The sequence below is a fragment of the Lygodium microphyllum genome, chromosome 10 (assembly GCF_053477565.2).
Source record: "Lygodium microphyllum isolate KBCC chromosome 10, Lygodium_microphyllum_v1.1.10, whole genome shotgun sequence".
Taxonomy (NCBI): Eukaryota; Viridiplantae; Streptophyta; class Polypodiopsida; order Schizaeales; family Lygodiaceae; genus Lygodium; species Lygodium microphyllum.
The window spans coordinates 112,955,600-112,977,491 of record NC_141144.1 but is presented as its reverse complement, the minus strand read 5'-3'; the positions used below and the strand labels follow the sequence as shown (position 1 = coordinate 112,977,491).

The 21,892-nt window shown below is 44.7% G+C and overlaps 1 protein-coding gene across 4 annotated transcripts in view; it reads right to left on the bottom strand.

The window, feature by feature from the left end:
* LOC148030452 (BTB/POZ domain protein TNFAIP protein) overlaps positions 1-18,695 on the bottom strand; it is a 35,716-nt gene extending 17,021 nt beyond the window's left edge. Inside the window, exons 1-4 of one of the 4 annotated variants that reach the window (XR_015692194.1) lie at positions 18,185-18,693; positions 7,878-7,975; positions 7,728-7,773; positions 7,414-7,496 (exon numbers count right to left, since the gene is read on the bottom strand). Coding sequence is in view for 3 of the 4 variants with exons in the window: in XM_087686771.1 (XP_087542897.1) it covers positions 7,414-7,496; positions 7,728-7,773; positions 7,878-7,975; positions 18,185-18,577 (620 nt within the window). In the remaining variant the exon portion in view is untranslated. Of the gene's footprint in view, positions 1-7,413; positions 7,497-7,727; positions 7,774-7,873; positions 7,976-18,184 lie in introns of all 4 variants that reach the window. The other 3 variants (XM_087686771.1, XM_087686774.1, XM_087686773.1) reach the window with 3 other exon arrangements.
* Between the last annotated feature and the right edge of the window lie 3,197 nt (positions 18,696-21,892).

Sequence of the window (21,892 nt, the reverse complement as noted above, 5' to 3'; positions counted from 1 at the left end):
AACTTTTGCCTTTGACACCAACTAATATCTTGAGGTCATATACAAGTGACATCAGCACATTTGATTAACTTTTAATCAAATGCTAAGCAAAGTAATAAACTTTCACGTCCTTGAGACAGACTACCCTCTTAAAATCTTTGCAATCATCCTCAATGACACTGCATTGTGCCACAAGAAAAGCATACTACAATAGAATTTCCATAAAACATCACAATCACAACATTGGCCACTATTGTCCAACCATGCCATATGCCCCAAATCTGCTGAAAATTTCCTACCAGCATATACATAACATGAAACTGAAAGTCAGTCTAGAATTGTCACTAGAAACCCATTGGATGCATCAATAACTCATGTTTCTCAACTATTATGACTTCAAAACCACAATAAAGCATATTCTCAACATAAACCATAGCTGAAACTATCAATGGCATTTACTAATATGTTGCTGTCCATGGAACCAATTGTAAACCATTGAAAACTGAGCATACTCTAATCATAAACTGATTGCTTGCAAATCTGAAAACTGATCACAAACTAATTGCAAAATCTAATCAAAAACTAATGCAAAATTGATCCCAAAACTGCCCATGAATGATTCTTAAAACTGATCAAAAATTGAGCTGAAATTGATCATAAAAATTTCTCAAATTGAAGCAATAACTCATGCCAAACTAATCATAAACCGATGTAAAAGTATAGTTTCAATGCCAAGGTGACATTCATACTCATCTACATACATCTCACAATGACCACTACACTGAGTAGGGACCTCATGGCAAATATACTGTCAACACAGTACCTTGGATACATGCTGAATACATCCGAGATCCACTACATACAAGAGTTATCCAAAACTAATGGAGTGGAAGTGCTACCTCCCCCTTGAGAGCATCCGGCAATGCTCAAGGACCCCCACTCTACTAAGCCTAACTAAACCCAAACCAAAGTCCGCTCTTAACTAAAAGGCATCTTAGTAAAGTTGCAACAACTAAGGATGGTCTACCAAGTTATCCTCTTCCATCCACTCTGCATCTATTGGTGAAACAATGATGAAGCTTCACCAAGAAGCATATGCAAACTTTACCTCTAACTTTACTTGCCTTGAAACCTCCACTAGGTTATAGGCATTTCTTCTCCTTAAGCATTGCGATGCTTTATAATTTCACATTGCTGCAATTCCAACTTAACTAATGTACAACATTGCATCCAGTTGACTAGCCCCTCATGTGTACCTGACATGCTAGGAGCACTAGATGCATTATGAAACATCCTTGTTTGCATACTTTGGACCATTGCAATGTGACTGTGCATGGGAATTTGCATACTACCAATCATACCAAGATACATTTTTCCATATATTGCATGTATTACTAGCTGTATTTTTCCTCGAGACCAATACTATACGGAGCATTTGCATAACCCACATTAATACCATGAGTCTGAACACAATGGGCTACATATATACATTGCCAAACTTGCCAGTTTGTGCCCCAGCGTCATGCCAACATTGTTATACATGGATTATACATATTACTAGCCATACTTGGATACATTGGGCCTTGCACACCACGCATTGGTTGCTATATCTAATAAGGAGTTGTGCCATGCATCCCTACATGCGGTACTTGACCACCATAGCATGGAAACTAGTGCCACAACCAAAGTGACATGGCTGCCCAATAAATGCATGTATGCCTTGCTGTCCCAAAAGCATTAGATTGGCACTTCCAAGTTGGCCTTGCTTATGAATCGATTGCCCCATTGGCATCATTTGCTTATGCTCACTGCCTACATTTGGAACATCATGCTATTGTATTAGCTCCTCTTTCGGTGCATCATGCTATCCCGAAGCTCTTGAAGTCGATTTCCTCTTCTTGCCTTTGCTGCACTCCTTTAAGGGTTCAAAAAGCACATGAACTGAGAACCATTTGCCAATTGCATAAACATTTCAATTGCTGTCCTTAGCTGATCTTTAAACAAGTCATCAAATTCCTCTTCCTCTTGTTGGTCATCATCTTCAAGAGACCTAGAAGGACCCACATTTTGGTAACCAACATTATCAGCTTGTTGTCCATGCTGTGTGCCTTGTCCAAGTTGTCCAAGGTCAAACATTGTATTTTCCTAAACACTTCGTGAATTTCTAGATTGAGAAGCATCATCTTTACTTGATCCTATCTCACTATCTGAAGACATTCTTGTTGAATGCTCAACTGAATACAATTTCTGTACTAGAGCAAGCTTCTGACCTTCAATCCGGTGTCTCAAGCCCACCAAGTCAAGGGAATTGATCGTATCCCAACAATGAAACCATGAAACCAGCATTCCTCCTTGGATAGGGTGGTAAATAACATGATTAAGCACGAATTACAACAAGCATAACATTCACGTAAACTGAAAATACGCACTTTACCACTTCAATCTTGGACATTGGACACCTTGTTGGCCCAAAATTGTCACCCCTTGCCATATTATTTATCTTATATTGCAAATGCAAGGAGTACAACTAAGATCCTCTAATCTCCTCCGCTGATTCAATTGCCATTGCTCTCAAAACTTAAGCCTCCAAACCAATTAGTTGACTTGGGGATTGGCCTTCACCTTGCTCCTTGAAAGATAAATTCAGCCCCAAATCTAATATTGGTTGATTGGCCTCTTGAATCTCCCTTAAATTCCTCAATTTCAACTGTTAGAATTCAAGTCCTAGGCCCTCAATTCTGAGCATGCATCCCAAGGTAGCTCTCAAACCCTAATTTCTGCTGTAAATTAGGATTTACAGTAGAGATTGACTAAAATCTCTCTCTCTGACGGCTCCAACTGTTGGAAAATACTGAGATAACTTGAGAGATGGCTGGGGGATGAGAGAGAATGCTATAGAGAGAGAGAGATTTCAGAGTTTCACCATGAGAAATATTGAAAAGCTATTGCTCCTCTGCTCAAACAGCCATGGAAGCTGCCACCTCCAACTTAGGACCACCAAAAGCTACCTCCTCGTATATGTTGTCATCTACACTATAAGACCTTAAGCTATTATCACTTGCTCTTGGAGGGCTCCAAACTGCTGTCACATACTATAGGACTGATCCTTGGTAGCTACAAATCACATCAACAGCCTCTCCTTCTCTCTAACAGCCTTCTTCTCTCTCACAAAGGCTGAAATAAACTTCTGTCATCCCCCAAAACGTTTTTTCCACTTGCATGGGCAAGTATTGCCAAGTGACAACCTTCTAATCTCATTTTTCAGCATTATTAAATTAATTTTTAAAATTAATATTGTTAAAATTAATTTAATAATTATTATAGTATCCAAAAAAAAAAATTCACCAATCAATAATTAAATTGGCCAGGCCAACTTGTCTTTCAAGTATCCTTGAGCAGTTATTAGTCCTTAGAATGGAATTAATTAATTAATTAATGTCTAGTCTCTAATGTCACCACTGACATTACTGGCCAATAAGTTGATCTAGGCCAAAATCTAACACTAGGTACCACCTAGTATCTATCAAGCCTAACTTATTGCAACTTTTGCCTTTAGCACCAACTGATATCTCGAGGTCCTAGGTCCCACACTATGAAATAATTAACTTGCACCTCACATGTGCAAGTCACATTAGCACATTTGATTAACTCTTAATCAAATGCTAAGCAAAGCAATAAAATGTCACGTCCTTCTTCAATGGAGGCCTGAGGAGGCATTATGGTCTTGATTTGGAGGACAACACTCCTACTAAACTTTGTTGTAGGAATCACTCACCAAGGCCCAACTCTTCTTCGTCTCATACTCCTTCACAAGGTACATCTCTGTTGGAGCACTCTATTGATAAGACTTATTACCTCTCAATTAAGGAAAGACTATCCACTTAGGACATAGCCAAAAATCCAAACTCTTCAAAATCAAGCCCAGTGGTGATAGGTGCGTACAATCCATTTTTTTCGAGTCTAATTTTATCTATACGGCTTTTTTTGTTATACAAGAACCACTCGTAAGTCACCATGGAGACCCAAATTGATACTGGACTGTGAGATCTATGCAGATGAGTATGAGTTTCAACCAGGCACTGAAACTATACTTTTGCATCAACTTATAATCAATTTAGCATGAATTTTGCCTCAATTTTGAGACAAAAATTTCGATCATTTTTAGCCCAGTTTTGATTAACTTGAGAACCGTTTATGGTCGCTTTTTGGATTAGTTGTGCATTAGTTTTTGCATTAGTTGCTGGGCAATTTTTGCAATGAGTTTGTGACCAGTTTGGAGTCACATTTACAGCAATTTGTGATCAGTTCTCAAATCAACAGGTAATCAGTTTATGATCAGATTATGCTTAGTTTTCAATGGTTTACATCTAGTTCCATGGACAACAGCATATGTTATGATGCCATTGATATTTTAGCCATGGTTTATGCTTGGTTTTCGCTATACTATGATTTGGTTTTGCCAAATGAGTTGAGCTCATGAGAAATGGACATGTCACATGATAATCTGGCAATGTTTTTGAGATTCTTTGTGAGTCTTATGGTATGTTATGTTGGCTGGTAATTTTCAGCATATGTTGGGTATAGGAATGGTTGAACAGCAGTGCGCAATGTTGTGTTAACTATGATGCCCTATGGAAATTCCAATGTAGTACTTTGCTTTTGATGCATTTGGCAGTGCAATCGAGGACGATTGTAAGGATTTCAAGGGGGAGGGCTGTCATCAGGACATGTATTTTTAAAACCTCACTTAACATGTGGATTAATTTTTAATTGCATGATTAAGTAAATGTTGCACATATGAGATGCAATTGGGGTTAAAGTAAACTTACGAGCCCGGGACCCAAAGAAATCACGGGATGTCAAAGGCAAAAGTTGCTATAAGTTATGCCGCACAGGTACTTGGTGGTATTTGGTGCCAGTTGTTGGCCTAGGTCATCCATTTGGCCATAAGTGTCAGTTGGTGACACTAGAGAAGTGGCATTTAATGGTACCTAACGCCAATCTAATGGTCAAAGATGGCGTAGAGACACTCAGGAATGGAAGTTGGCTTGCCAATTTAATTATTGGCCAATCAGATTATTTTTCAAGGCAACGAAATAATTATTAAATTAATTTTCAGTATTTAAAGGCTGAAAATTAATATTTAATTATAAAAAATGGTGAAAAAATCATTTGGGAAGGTTACCACGTCAAAAATACCCATGCAAGACTCAAAAACGTCTTTAAAGGCTGGAGAGAGAGGCATTTTTATAAATTCAAGCTGCAAGAGAGAGGGAGAAAAGGCTACTGGTCTGATTTGCAGCCATTGGATAACCTACTGAGGCTGCCAAGGGCAGGAGAAGACCAATCAACAGTAGGAGACAGCATCTACAGGCTGTTTGAGACAAGGAAGCAGTAGTAAATGATTGATTTTCTTTAGTTCTTTGCATCTACGAGCTGTTGTGGCACGGTAGCAGTTGCATTTGACTCATTTTCAATCATTCTTCGCGACAAAACTTTGAATTTTCTCTCTCTACAGCTTTCCCTCTCATCTCCCAGCCATTTCTCAGCCTTCCTCCGAAGATCTCGGCATTTGGACCCCTGGAGGCTGAGAAATTTCAGATTTCTATGCTGTAAACCCTAATCTACAAACAAAAATTAGGGTTTAGCAGCTGCCTCGAAAAGCGTGCCAAAATTTGGAAGCTCCAAGACTTGGATTCAACATGGCTGAAGCTGTTTTTAGCCTGTTCAAGTGGAGAGATCAGCAAATAATTGAATTTGGGGCATTTTCCATCTCCATCAAAGCGGGTAAATTGATTGCCCGAATCAAGGAGCAAATCGGATTAAAGACTTGTTGGTGATTCATGATAGCAAGGGGAGTTGGAATACCGAAAGGGATTGGGAGAATCCCATTGTAAATCAACTTCTTCTTCAATAAAGCTAAAGAAATACCAAAAGGGGCGCCAATTTTAGGGCCAATCAGGTGTGCATTGTCCAAGATCAGTAGGTAAATTTGTATTTTCAGATTCGCACTAATTGTTTGTTGCTGTAATTAAGTTGTAATCAGGGATTTACCACCCATCCAAGGAAGGAAGGCTGGTTACACTCTTTGTCCCATGCGTTGGCTGCTTTGGTGTGGGACACCTTGGAGTAAAATTGGGCTTGAGCTATTCTTCTAGTCCCTTCTTAGTTCCAGTTTTGGGCTAAGAGGGGCTGTTGAGCTAAAAATGCATTATAAACTGATTAGCTCTTTAAACCAGCCCCAAAATATGTAAATTACCAAAAGTTTCATTAAACAGTATGCACTCCTGTAGAGTTTCTGTGTTCCATAAGCAAAATCCTAATTTGGAAGGATCCTTCTACATCTATAAATAGACACACTCCCCAACATTCAACCCATCATTGACTTGCATATTTCAACCATCGAGCCTCTTCCACTAGCTGCCCATCCCCAACAATTGCTACTACATAGTCTACAGCTGTCAGCCAACCTCCTAGTGCTGCTGGTGATCAACTGCCATTATCTTCAAGTAGTTACATTCATGTGTTTATGAGTTCTAGCCCTAGAGACTACTGTGTTCCAATTTCTAGCCTACTGCCCTTCCATTTCCAGCATCGACCTGCTTTGCATTTGCATCTACAATAGGTCACTTTCATGTTTTCAACACTTTTCTTCATCAGTCTCTGCTCTGACTAGTGGTTACTGCACTCGGGATCCATCTCCAGTGGACAACACAGATCGACACCCCCCTCAGCCTACTCCCACAAGAGCCACCGAATATTGGACAGCTTTGCCCTTGAGCATTTTGTACATTCTCATAATCACTTACAGCATTGATTCATTCACTTCAAAGTTCTCTTTCTTCTTTGTTTGTGTTTGTGTGTTTGCATTTTGCATTTATTGAGTTACTTTCTAACTTATTGTGTTTTACAATGTTCGTGCATTCCATGTTCTCTGTGCAAACCCTAGCATACCTTCACAGCAATTTCTTTCAAAAGTTCTTATCTAGGGTACTCAGACTTATTATGTAGTGAGTGGATCACTTTCCTTCTTTATTACATCATCATGTTAGCATGTCAAGTGGAATGTCATTATCAGTACAAGTATTCCAATTTGTAATTTAACAACACCCTTGGAGAGGATGCTTTGCACATGGAGGACAATATACTATAAATCATGTGGCCTTTAAACCATGAGAATATATTTTCGAGAAGACTGAAAGATTATTTGGCCTAAGTGGCTAGATATGTCACAAACATCTTGAAAATGCTCATACCGTGAAACGATGGGAAAGAAACCAATGCATTCAATAAAAATTTCTAGGTTCTGCATGAATTTTCAGTCCTCTAGTAATATCTGCTCTATTCAACAAAACTTCTAGTTCTGCATGAATATTCAGTCCTGTAGCAATATCTGCTCTATCATAATTCACACACTTGAAATGAACAATGTACCCGCTAAAAACTAAATGCAATCGTCGTTTTGCAAGTTCATATGAAGCTGTGGGCAAAATGTCTTCAAGCTCGTTATCGCTAACCTGCACAAATTTTTAAGAAAGCTACATATTACAGAACTTCAAACCATATCCTTCTTGTAACAAGAAATTCCAACAATCTGGCTATGGATGTACAAACATGCATTCATGCACATAGACATGCACACATGAGCTAATTTGCTGCTTTTTATGGCTGCAAAGCTGCTACTGACACAAAAGAACCCAAACACACATCCTGCACAAGTACGTGAAGAAGTGTATAGGAAGTCAAACCTCCACCAAAACTTCATCTCCCCGAATTCTCATAATTTGCACAGGCCTGAAACATTTTCAGCCGTTTGCGTAATTGGATAACATTAACAAAGCACTACTATGCCATAAACATAGCTATTAGCAGGTTGCTAAGGCAAGGAAGAGACCTACGTGTCGAGAGGGCACAGAAGGAAGCATTGCCTGCCATCTAAGCTTGTGAAGTCTCGCCTGATCAAACAATCTAGGGGCTGTCCAGTTGCAAAATCAACCTGAGATTTCAAAAAATGCATTGAAAGACCACCTGTTATCTATCATACACATTAAATTAGATAAACTGATAGCACAACTGCCTGATAGTTGGGTTTAATCATAAATCTAGACAAAAACATCCACCCAGGTCCAGTCTAAGATTCTAAGATTCTTATACATCCCATTTATCAGCCAGCTCATCCTGAGAACAGCACCTCTACTCAACTAATATTCAATAAAGCATATTAACTGTCTGGTCAGTACCACTGGCAAAACCAATATAAGAAAAAGCTACCTACATTTATTTTTCTTTACATAAAATTACCATGACAATATTAACTGAGTAAGCAGCTCCTATGCTAGCACTCATCCAAACAACTCTAGAACCTGGGAACTCTATCCGTGTCACATCATCAGCCCGATATTACAAAGAAGCCTCTCAATCTGGAACTGCCTAGCTGGCTAACCAACTCTAAATTTGAATGGGGGTTTGCACAAAATAGATACCTATGAAGGTGGACTAGAGGATCCAAGGTCTGGCTGCTGCACTCAAATCCTGATCAGCCACATCATTAGCATAGGCACGCCCTTTGAAGAGCCATCAACAACTTGCATTCCTCCAAAAGATGCAAACCCCATATATATGCCCTGAAGGCTGATAGACATCATAATCCATATGAGCTATCTGATATCCATTCACAAAATCCATCTCAATGGCAATCTCTATCAAACAAGAATTATATTCCAACACCTAGACCCATGTCATCTACATGCTATTACCTTCCCACCACCTATGGGTGCTTGTACAAAGAAGAAAACTATTAGACCGAAGCTCTAAAACTATCCAATTCTACCCAAACCATAATGAGGCCAAAACCATCGATCTTGAAGTTCAAACTCGATTTAGAACTTTGGGCATGATTGTTTAGATTGCTACTAGAACTAGATGCCGAGTCATTGACACTTCCTTAAATTGACCTGTCCATCAAACTCTTGCCCTAGCACCTCCACCATTTCTGACCTTTCTACTTACACTTGAGGCATTTCTTCTCCTTCTATAGCTGCTATGTTTCCTCACAAGCTCTTAGGATGAGTCTCCCTCCACATTATCCGTAGACTTAACCTCTACCTCTAACCCCTTTACTACAATTATTTCATTTCTCTCACTTCTTGTATGCAGTAGACAATACCTCCCCTATAAATGCAAAGCCAAGCCTCATGCTCGAGCAACATTGAGGTCATATGGTCAAAACTGACAAGTGTTGTCAATGTCTGAGCTCGTAAGGCATTGTCAACAACATCAAACAATATAGGTAACTTGTAGATACAATCACCACAAGATGAGCTTTAGGAAGAGTGGACTACATGTTGCAAAGCTGATCCTGGATTTATGTCACCTTGAGAAGAACTGACTAAATCATATCAATCATCTCAAACTGAATAGTCTAGAACTAGCCATAGAGAGTAGCGGCCCTCATGGTCAATGAAGCCTCATACATAAGTTGGACACCTCTAGAGAGGTCTTGCACGAGGTAACCACCAGTAAGACTCCCTTTGAGAAGCATCAAATAAGAGTTGAGTATACCTTTGCATCGTTATTATTCAGCTCAAAACTACCATATCCAACTGCCGCAAATGACACCCAAACCAGCCAGATCATGACAGCAACAAAATGCAAACCTTCAAGGCAATCAAGGAGTGCAATTAAACCTGAAACAGCAGTCACAAACACCAACCAGCACCAAAACCAAGAGACTTGAGCTCTAATACCATGTAAGAATAGGAAGCAAAGAGATGGAGCTTATAGAACTACTGTAAACACAAAGAACAAATAAGAAAAGCAAGAACACAATGAACTCAAAGAAGATAGACTCAGAAAATAGAACCCATATACCAGCTCAAGAGTGTGTACACAGGCACAAGGTGTGGGCAACCAATAAAGTGCTACACTCTCCCTCTTTCTAGCAAGAAGTAGAGTGTGCTCATATCACTAAACGAATGAGTGGACAAGAGGATCAGCCAATAATAGGCAAAATAAATATAGTCAGTTCAGCTGCATTAAATGCATAAAAAAGCAAGTCAATTGCATTAAATGCACCAAACGTAGAATGGAAATCTCTTGAGCTAGGAAGCTCTCTAACCCAAGGTATGTAGAATGCTAATAAAGGTTGTCATCGAAATGAGAAATGACCTTAATGATTAAATTAAACTTCACCAAAGTTTTTTTTACTAAAATAAGTTTTAATTCTAGTAATCCTAGCTCTTGGCATGGTAAGCATTGCACCACAATGAAGGATTTGGCACCAGGCATGCAGTGGACAATTGCACATGCTATGCGGTACAAGAGCAAGACAAAGGAACAAGGTGCAATGTGAAACTTCTATCAAAGTTTGCACCTTAGATTTGAGTTGCATTGAAATTTCACCCTGTATACAACTCGCTTAAGTTGTAAAGTAGGCCTTGAGCTTAAGTTTGGTTCAAAAAGTCTCACTCATGATTAAGGACCCAAACATTAATCAGTCCTTAATTAAATTTGAGATTTAATTTTGGAGCAACTAGTTACTCATTAGAAAGTTAATCTTGGCTATTTGGAGTCTCTCCTCTCTCATTTGGGTAACTCAAGTTTGGCGACAACAAAAAGGTTAACACTCAAGCTGCCCAAATGGGAATGGTACCAATACAAAAATCAATTGAAGGACATCTGATGTGAGGTCTTTTCAAAGCCTAATAAGCAATATAGATGAAGAAATTGAGAAGATTAGATGGAAGTGTACATCCAATCAATATTTTAAAAAATATGGGATCAATCTAAAAATAGGGGAATTGCAGTTTTGAAGGAGGTAGAATAAACTCTTTGTCGGTATCAATGGAAATTACCAACCTTATAGAAGGTTTGTGTTTTCATATCAACTTGTTGGTTGAAAGAATAATCAATCTCCCTCAATCCAAACAAATTTTCATCAATGCGGCACCCATTATGATCCTTGCACACCCCCAACCTGAAGCCAAACTTCACCTAGATGGCTGCTCCTTAAATATTAGCATCTTACAAGCTTCTCTAATGACCATGTTTCAAAATGACAAGTCAGTTCAGCCATGGAGCTACAAGAAATAAACTCTAGTTCAACACCTTTAACATTTTACAAGAGCCTTCGATCAATGAATCATTTCGAAATGAATACATCAATGCGGACATAGATGTCATAAGATAAATTTCCTAAATACGAAAGTTAACAAAGAAGCTCCGTCCCGTCCCGTCACGTCGTACTGCTGCCCCCCGCCCCGACTGCTCACACTGCCCCCAACTGATCGCGCCCGCCCGTCTCCTCACCCCCCACACTAATTCCCTGCCCCGACTGCTCACACCCGCCCATGCCCACCCCCGACTGCTCGCCCCCGCGCCGACTGTCCCCCCCCCCCCGCTCCAACTGCTCGCGCCCGCCCCTAACTGATCCGCCCCCCAGCTCCAACTGCTCACGCCCGCCCTGTCTACCCACTACCATTACGCCCCCTTCCCCTGCCTGTCGTCCTAGGACACTATCTCCCTCCCCCGCGGCGCTGCCATTTTCCCCGCGGTGCCCCCTCCCCCTGCAGGACATGCAATGGAAACCTCAGGTCAGACGCCGGCACAGTCAACGAGTGCCCCCCAGTCAAACACCTTGCGCATCGTCCTCTCTAAGGAGCAACTCTTAGCCGTCCGGGCTAAAAAGCTAGAGCTAAAGAAAACATTGATTTATGGTCAAGTAGTAGGACATTCCCCAGCTAGTGCCTAGCTTCAAGACTGGCTTCACTTCACGCTACGCATCGGCATAGCGCAGATCGTGGAGGCAGTTCTAATGGGCCAATGGATCTTCATGGTTCGGCTCAACTCGACAGGCACATCTCGTGAGTTACTTGCCAGCTCACCCTATGCGTCCACGAAGGGGGTCATATACGTGGTCCCTTGGTATAGTGGCTTCACTGTGGAGCCATTTACACTCCACAATAGGTTTCTTCGGCACCCAGTCACCCTTCTCTTTCCTGGCCTGGCGATAAAGTATCGCCAGTTGGTGGAAGACTTTGGACGGCTCTTCGGCACTGTCCTTCCTGCGTCTTTCGCGGACGCAGTGACAGCCGCAGGAGTCCCAAAGGTACGGCGGCAATGAAAGAGGTCAAGAATATCCCACAATTCCTAGAGATTGAGGTAGGCGGACACTCCTTTAGGCAACAGGTCATTGTGACTGGGCAGCCAGGGCAATGCCTGCGTTGCCATGACTTTGGGCACCAGGCAACAGAGTGCACGCGCTTCGGTGCTAGGGCGGCTCCGCCGACAGGTCCACAGGTGGATGCGGACGGTTTCACACAAGTACAAAGACGACAAAGAGGGAGACGATAGGGGGGGCTGCAGGGAGCTCCTCGAACACAGCCACGGCAGTGTGCTGGAGAGTGAGCATCCCCCCCCCCCCCCCCCCCGCAGAGCACCACGTGACCCCCCTCCTCGACCTGCCCAACAGGTCCACAGATCTTCACATCCACCCCCCCCACAAAGGCATCTCAAGCCACCTCACCCGAGGGCCCACAGCCCCCACCCCCTCCCCCCCCCCCCCCGAGAGACATTGGCTCCTCCCTCCACGCCCGTCGGGTGCCTCCGACCCCCCTACCGTCGCTCGATCCTCACCCCCCCACCATCACCCTCGCCGCCCTGCCCCCCGCTTGATTCCCACCCAGTACAGGTGACCCCTCCTCACCCATCCCCGCTCCTCCCACAGGAGATAAGGAGCCCCAGACACCAACATCCTTCACCCATTGGCTATTTAGCCCCTCCTCCCTCCCTCACACAACCACCAATTCATCTGTCCATGTCGCATGCCACACTTACCCGAGACGGGCACAGCTGCTATCACAGGAGTTTTTTCACAGTGGACCGTGGTCTTACTTGAGAGTTGCGGAGCGCAGAGTTTTCCCACCACCCCTAGAGGTGGGAATCTTCGTGGTACGCAAGGCTAGGAGCGGCAAGGTCCATCTACTAGCACCACCGGACGGACCAAACTACACCTTCTGTCAGACCTCTCACACAGAAGGCTGGACGACGACTCAAGTAGAGGAGGAGGTGAAGAGCCAAGTGGCAGACCACATTTCCCAATGAATGGGAGAAGGTGGACTGACACTTTTCTCCCAACAGTGGCCGAGCTGTATGATGGACATCAACCGGTGGGCAGGGGCAGAGGTCCCTCATCTGAGCATTATCTTTCGAGGTCCCCCCGCAGTGGAGAGCGCCAATAGATGTGATTGAGTGGCCCCTGGCACAGGCAGCCCATTTCTACCAGTGTACGGAGTCTCGCCTCTCAGCTTGGTTGATTGATGCCCTAGTGGTACCACCAGGCGCATCCATCACCCCCATGGTCTGACCGAGGGCTACCATGGGGAAATGGAGTTCACCATCCAAGTCGGCAACAAAGTGTATCCACATGTCTCATAGCTCCTCTTCTTCGTTTGCAGCTTCCACGCTGAACACGTGCTTGTTCGGCCAGTCACAAGTTTTCCCATGAGTTTACACCTTACATCCTAGAATGTGAATAGCCTCCACTATAGTGGGGCACGTGGTTCCAGGAAGTTGATTGTTCGACAAGAGTTGCAACCTGCCCTTGCCGGACAAATCGACACCTTACTTCTACAGGAGCACAAGCTCACGCCCACCCAGGCTCAGAGGGTAGAAAAGGTACTCCCGCGCAGCTCGCACACTTACTGGGAGCACGCCATCAGTGCCTACGGTAGGAGCGGAGGCGTATGCATCTCTATAGGCCCAAGTCTCACCGCCTGTGTACCAGACCACGAGACGATAGTGGTAGGGAGGGTTCTATGGATCACATTGGATATTGGGGACTCATGCCTTGGAGTCCTCAATATCTATGCCCCTACTGAGGTTAGGGCACACAACAGGTTCTGGGCGGAGATTGCGGATGGACTCCCAGAGGTGGACTCTTGGATCGTTGGAGGAGACTTCAATAACCTGGAGGCTTTAGAGGAGCAACAGGGTAGAGGCAGAAACTACCAGGGCATGACTGAGGAGGAGCAGGAGACATGGGAGGTCTTCCTACTGACAGTAGGAGCACGCGATGCCTGGAGAGATCCTGCCTTCTACAAAAGGGAGAGGTCGCTAGATTTCTCTTGGGGATACAGGCGGCTAGGTAGTGTCTTGCTGGAGCGGTTGGACAGGTTTTATGTGGAAGAGTGGGGATACTCTCACGGAGGCCACATTGGGCAATTGATGGGCACCATGCTATCTGATCAGTTCTCCTGACACTTGATCCTCCAGCATCTGCCCTTGACGCACGATCCTGTCGAATCCTGGACTCGATCTATAGGAGGGAGAAGGTGACGATACAGATTGAGCAGATTTGGACCAAGGAGTGGGGCAAGAGGGACCAGATCGCAGAGGAGGTTGCAGAGGTCCTAGCTAAGTCGAGCAGTATCTGCCAAGGGGCAACCATACAGGCCAGGTAGCAGAGCTGGGAGAAGGAGAAAGCACTTCGGCGAGAGCTTGCAACCACGCAGAGATTCTTACAAGAGGCACCAGGGGATCCCACCCTCCAGGCACAGGAGGTGCGCACGCGAGCTGCCATTGCTAGCCTTGAGGGCAGGTGCTCGGAGTTCTCTGTCTGCACCTCAGCAGCTTTCTGGGCGTGGAAAGGGGACACGATGTGCAGGGAGTTTTTCCAGGTGCACCAACCTCGTACCTCAGGAGAGCAAATACGCAGCCTTCGAGATCAATATCGGAGGCTCATTCTAGCCCAGACGAGGGGATGGAGATTGCCACCGACTACTACAGGCGCCTGTTCTAGCAAGAGACGGCCTCAGCCAAAGGACAGCGATGTAGATAACAGGTCTAGAATCACATCCCGTCCCTTGTCACAAAGGAGATGGGACGCTCCCTCCTAGGCCCCTTCACAGAGAAGGAACTTGAGGAGGTCTTCCGTACACAGGACATGCAGAAATGCTAGGGAGAGGATGGCCTCTCAAAGGCTTTCTTCACTACCTACTGGGAGGTCGTAAAGAACCCCCTACTGATGGCATTCCAGGAGATTTTCACTTCAGGACAGATGCCAAGGAGTCTCTCGGTAGGCCTTATCAGTCTTCTCCCCAAAGGGGAGACAGGTTGGAGCTTTCCCAATGGAGACCGATCACCTTATTGTCAGTGGCCTATAAGGCACTGGCAAAGATGATTGGTAGGCGACTATGCCCCGTACTTCCAAACATTATCCATGACACACAGACAAGCTTTGTCCAGGATAGGAGCATCCTCGACAATGTATTCACCTTCTTTGAGGCGATAGAGTGGGCTTAGCACAGTGGGCAGAGACTAGCCATACTACTCTTGGATTTCGAGAAAGCTTATGACAAGGTAGACTAGGATTTCCTAGAGGACACCATGGTGAGGTTGGGTTTCCCCCAAGCTTGGATTCACAAAGTCTCCGCACTTTATAGATCGGCCACCAACAGGGTTCTCATAGGTGGTAGGCAAGGGGAGGAGTTTCGGCTGAAGAGATCGGTCCAACACGGCTACCCTTCCCTAGCCCGATAGCTGTTCCTACTCTTTGCAGAGGTGATATCCCATTTCCTCAAGTCTCTAGTGAGCGGATTATGCAGCCTCCGACTTCTCGTGAGGAAGGAGACTAAGTTGCTAGACTCAGAGTATGCAGATGATACAGCACTCTACATTGAGGACAATGAGTTGATGCTAGAGAGAGTGAGGCTGGCTCTTGAGGTGTTCTGTTTTGCAGCGGGAGCAGAAATCAACTGGCGAAAGTCGGTTGGTTTCCTCACACACCCGAACTCTAGCACGGAGTGGAGCGTTCACTTGGGATTTAGATGGGTGAGCAAAGGACAGAACGTTCGTTATCTAGGGTTCCAAGTGGGACTCCACATCACTCCTGCCCAGCAATTTCTTCCAGTTCTCGATTCTATTCGGAGGAAGCTGACCTACTAGAGCATGGCTCGCCTCTCACTAGCTAGCCAAGTCCTAGTGGTTAACCAAGTCCTCCTAGCGACGGCCTGGTACATCGCCTCGTGTTGGTGTTTCTCCCCATCCTGTGTAGTGCAACTTCACCGCCTAATGCGAAACTTTCGATGGTCCGGGTCAAAAGGCTCCAAGGATTCCGAGGCCAAGATGGCGTGGGCGACCATCATACGGTATCGATTAGAAGGAGGTCTCCGAATCATAGACCCAGAGTATCAAAGTATGGCCCACTAGGGCATGCTAGTCGTCTGCGGTCTCACACTAGGAGGGCAGACCTGGAAGGTCCTATTGCAAGAGGGTCTTCAGGAGTGTAGACCAAGGCTTGGTGGTGAGTGGAGACCGTCCCTGAGATGGATCTTCACATCAGCCCAGATCATCCCCCACAGATCACCTTTTCTACACAGCTTGCTCCGCGTGTGGCAGGGCTTCCGTAAGGCCCTAATCCAGAGCCCCCCAAGCTGCCAGGAGGAGATAGACTGTCAGCTGGTGATCTAGAACCCCCATGTCAAAGATCCGAATGAGGCACAGATTGGTGAGCGCCCCCATATCCAATGGGTTGGGTGGGAGACCGGCCCAGTTCGTACCATCAGGACGTGGCGAGAGGTATACAAGTTGGTGGACGAGGAGGTATTGCAGTGAGTATTAGGCTGCCATAGAGGAGTGGAGCTGAGGAGAAGGGAGATAGATGCAGCAGTATCTCAGGAGTGGCTTGCTCCCCCGATACGAGAGTCAATAGAGCCCGGGGAGGTATGGGCTGCTAGATTTTCACCAGCAGGCATCCCCCTCTAGGTGGCGGGTAGAGTGAGCGGCACTCCACCTGGGACTTTCTTCACCGTGGAGGGCGTTCGGCTCTTAACAAGAGGCAGCAGGACGAGGGGATTGCTGTCCTTTCATGGAGGAGAATCCAAGTGATTGGCTTTCAAGGAAAGTCATGGCGGTTGGACCCTTTTGTCTCCTGGAAGGAGTTCAGGGAGTGGCACCTTTGGATCTGGAAGAGCAAGCCAGTTGATGAGTTGGAGTGGGATCCAGGGGAGTGGCTATGGCCGGCCACTGCAGTCGCCAAGAAGCCTCCGAGGCTTCTGAAGTACATTGCCAGGATTGGTAGACACGTACTGATGCAGGAGGATATGGATTGGGCGCCGTCGCGTAGCGGGAACTGGGTGGAGCACGGCATTACGAAGCCTTTTCAACAAACCTTCTAGCGCCGCCTATGGGATAGCTAGAGATCAAGGAGGGTATCGTATTTCTTATGGCTGGTAGCACATGGAGGCTTGGCGGTGGAAAGTTGGCTTGCCCAGAAGTAAAAGGAGGGAGTTTGTAAGCGCTGCACACAGCAACTTTTGGAAACCCCAAAACACTGCCTTTGATCATGCGAGGTGGCGTAACTAGTGTTGAGAGGAGCATGCCGCATCCTTCGCCGCATGGCTCCCAGTCTTGGATGCATCTCTTGGGGAGCTTTTTGCTAGCAGGCTCAATCAGCCAGGATTGTCACCTTCTGTATGAAGCCAAGATGCAGAACACGATATTCATTATCGAGGCAAGGTTGTGCGCAGTGGTCGGTTTGGAGGCTCTACCCATCCGCCAGGTATTGGAGCCCACAGCAGACCGCTCTGAAGTATGGGAGATCATAGGGAGTCTTACTGGAAGGCATATTTGAAAGGCGTGGTGTCAAGAGGTTTTTGGCGGAGAGAGACTTTCAGTACAAGCGACCTTAGCAAAGCTCTGAACCTCCATCATCCACTCCCTCCGCAAACGATGGGATCAAGTTCAGGGCAAGTCCAAGGCTCGTCAGGAACACCGTTTTCACTTCATGCGCACTTGGGGAGGCCAAGACCTGTTTTTCAATATGCAAGCAGACAACCCCAAATGGCGTTAAAGCCCCCCTCCATGGCTTCTTGCCCCCATCCCCCCTAGACCGCCCTAAGAAGCTTATACATTTGATATATTTGTGACTCTCCATCAGCTCCAGCTAGTCTGTTGAGCATGAACACTTCCTTGTATTCAAAGGGGTTTTTTCCTGAAGTAATATAATTAGCCACTCTTTATTTGCCAAAAAAGAAAACAAATCCTAAATGCCAACTCTACAATACAGCACATTAAGTTGAGTCTACCGTACAGCACACTAAGTTGCGTCTGACTGAAGTAGATATGACTGTAGTTTAGAGATCATCATGGCTATGATACTTTTCAATCCAATTGCTCGCTGAATGATGATAACGATATGGATTCTCACAATGGTTGTGACTCTCTTATTGGGAGGGGACATGAGGGCGACGCCACCGTCTTCATTGAGGACGAAGCCTGTTGGCGGGCTGGGCAGAGGAAGCTGCCGCTCGTCTTGAATCTCCAGGAAGGAAAGATGGAAGGACCGGTCCTTGGCGCTACTACTACCGCGGTCCTTGATTGTCTGCGCAACGAGAGCTATGTTGTCCTGATGTCTCCCCGACGAGGATGAGGATGACTGCCTAGACCTGGACGCAGGGCCTCCTTTGGCTGCCGAAACGGCAGGGGAGGAGCAGGAGGAGAAGCGACGCAGCTTGCCGGAGCTCCATTGCACGCCTGCGTGTTTGCTCGGGACGTCGAGGGGCTTCAAAGGGGAGAAGGGTCCGCTGCAGGAGCATGCCATAGCCTGTTTTACGTCGCTCAGCAGTCGCTTCGGAACGGTGTCAATCTCTTACGATTATTCTTAAGAATTCAAACTGATTATGTCCAGCATCTATTTACATGGTACCCAAAATGAGAGTATACTAGATGCTTTGGACACGAAGAGATCTCTTATTGTCACTCAAGAGATGCATAGGGCAGGGTTTGAACTCACACAACTTTATAACTTAAGCCATTGTGCTATGGCCTTGTTGGTGGGTACTAGATTGCTTTTATCCACTGCCCATAAGGCCATGTTATTCTAATGGTGTATACCCTTTGACACTTTAATCATTGCACATGAGGCCATGCTATTCTAATGGTATGCACCTTGTAGATAGTTTCATCCTTGCACATCAGGCCATACTATTCTAATGGTTCTATTGCAACCTTTTTCTCACTAGCCCTCTAGTAGAAAAACCCACTTTATTACAATTGCAAGGATCATTCAATTATGAGGACCAACCTTGGAAGAATGTTCCCATCTTGACAAGTTTAAAACTCATAAGTTGAACTTGGTAGTGCCTTTCATCCATTTTATTTTTTAATGTGAAAAGTTACATTTCTTCTTACTCATCGAGTTTGACTACTCCCTCCACTAAAGAGCCCTCCTTGGTTTGTGAGATTGACGACCCCACCACGAGAGACCACCTTAGACATAGCCACAAAAAGATGTAGAGCCTACCGCCCACATCTAGCTGGTCCATGCCCTTGCAAGAGGCACCATATAGATAGAGAGAATACTACACCATCATAGGGGGTCCCTACCTCATCGGTTTAGCCTCTCTATGCTTGACAAACCCATGAGAGATATCCTGAAATGAAAGTGCTTCTTGAGCAATTCCACACTATATATGGCTTAGACATCATTTTTTATTCATCAGCTATGTATTGTTCACTATTTATTTTCCACTTAAATAGTCATAGCATTAAATGTCAGCTATTTTGGGATAATGGAAATTTCCCTAAATTTTCATATGTAAGATTTTGGTCACATAGGCCTATTTGGCCTTTTGTAGATGTTATCCGTTTGCTTAGGATCCCTACTTGTTGTCCGAAGAGGTGGGCTCATTTGGTGAGTCTTCTGTGGTTACTAGTGCTTGGGGTATTGACTTTGGGGTATTCGTTGTCCCACTCCTCTATATCAAGTGGTGTTGGTGATGTCAATGGCTCTTCTTGACTAATAATGTCAATTTTCTTCAAATCTTCATTAAAAATCTTGCCTCCCTAAGCTATAGCACACAATCTTCTCTTGTAATTCTATAATTTGACTAAGGCACCATTACTTCCAAACATATTTTGAGAGCCTCTCTTGCTATTTGCAACTTCCTCCTTAGTTCCTCAATTAAGTCCTCCTTATCTAGGTTAGTGGCTATAGTTGGATGAAGCTTTTATGCATCAATCTTTCGTCCAAACTAGCCCTTTCATTAGCCCATTTTCTTTACTAGTTTGCTTGTGCTAACCAAGTGGATAAATCAAAGATGGTGTCTCCATTCTTTTCTTCTTTTTGCTCAATTTTTTGCTTGACACGCTCCAACTTTGGTTCTACCACCTAGGTAATTTATTCAAAATCACCTACTACTCCTTTGTAGCCTTTAATATCTCATCCATTTCATGCATTAGTAGGGCTATCTTTTTCTCAAGTAATTCTTAATTATGACTAGCCCACCATAGGAACTTTCTGAACTCCAACGACTCATTGAATCTGAGTCCAATTTTTTATGCAAGCGGTATAATTTGCACCTTTCATGGGCTCAAGAGCGATACCAAATCAAATGCGAAGCAACGGTGTGCCATCAAGACTTCCAAGTACAACCCGACCTATGTGGCCCCCACCTCATTTAGTGTTGGCCCTAACTAGGGCTTGGCCATTAGAAGACAATATCATGCTTCACCCATACTTGGATAAGATTCTAACAGAGGGGGAACTCCACATTGCAAGTTGATTCAACTTCGATGACCTCTTGAGTGATTGATGTATTAACTTATATCACGCAAGTAGGCATTCGCCCACAGGATATGGACCATTATGCAACTCTTGAGTATAACCCCAAGTTTTACAACTGGTTCTTGAGAAAGTGAGGCACACCATGGGTGCACTGAACGCCCATACACCTTGAGTTCCACAATCCTAGGAAGGATTTTCATCATTTCCAGGGGGAAGGGGACTAATGGATGAAAACTCAAAATAGGAATTGAATTCTAAAAGGGAAGAATGAATGTATCAAGTGCGTGGAGTAATTGGTATGAGAATTCTTATTTTGTGGGTTATATTCCTCATTGTCAAATGCTAATCTTTCTAGTCATTTGAATTTCCGTGTAAGAGATGCCCTTTAAAGAAAACTAATTGTGGGATATTATGTGGCAACAGGAACCTAAATGGCAAGAGAACAGGATAAAGCCAATAGGTTCCCCTTCTCGGAGGAGGAGCATAAAAGATATGGATTAGCCATGGAGATTCGAGCATTCAACCAATTAAAATATCGTAGCATCCATAATCAGGAAGGAATCATGACATTCAAAGCAGCAATGGCACACATGATAGAGTGATATAACCTTACCTAGTACCTGGAAAAGGTGGGACAAGACATCGACCACAATAAATGTACAAAATTTCTAAGGACTTTCGATGTCCAAAGGAACAGTGACACGATGACTATCAGGCAAGGTGAAACCTCTAGAAGGGTGAAAGTTGCCCTTAATCCAGAGATCGTGGAAAGGCAACACTGGGGTTAGCAGAGAAGTCGGAGAAGAGGCCAAATAGGGATATGTATGAAATGGTGGGGATGGACAAAAAGAAGGTCTACACTAATGATGGAATCAGCCTAGTTGATATTTCTAACCCCACCATTCGACAGCAAGCTAAAATGGTGCACATCCTTTTTTCAAGCCAGAGATATAATGCCCTTATTAATAGAATAGGCGTACCATTGCTAGAGAGCCTTGCATCCAATGCCTTGGATGAGATGAATTGGAATGCCTATGTCCGAAAGACAATACAGGCATCACCAAAGGTACTAGCCACAACACCAAAGGTGGCAAGAGGGGAGTCTCCAGCTACCAAAGCAGTAGAGTTCGAGAGGAAAAAACCTGCCTCCAAGGCTTCCACCGTAGGCTCTGGAGGAGTGTTAATGGCCATTATCCAATAAACTCTAGGGGAGGCGAAAAGAGAAGCTATAGAGGAGACCCTGGAGCCATTACCAATCCACAAGGAGCATCACTCTCCCACCCCAGCAAGCCCGATCATCTCGCTTTCAATAGGAGAATAGGGGAAAGAAGAATGCCACAAAGAGCAGTG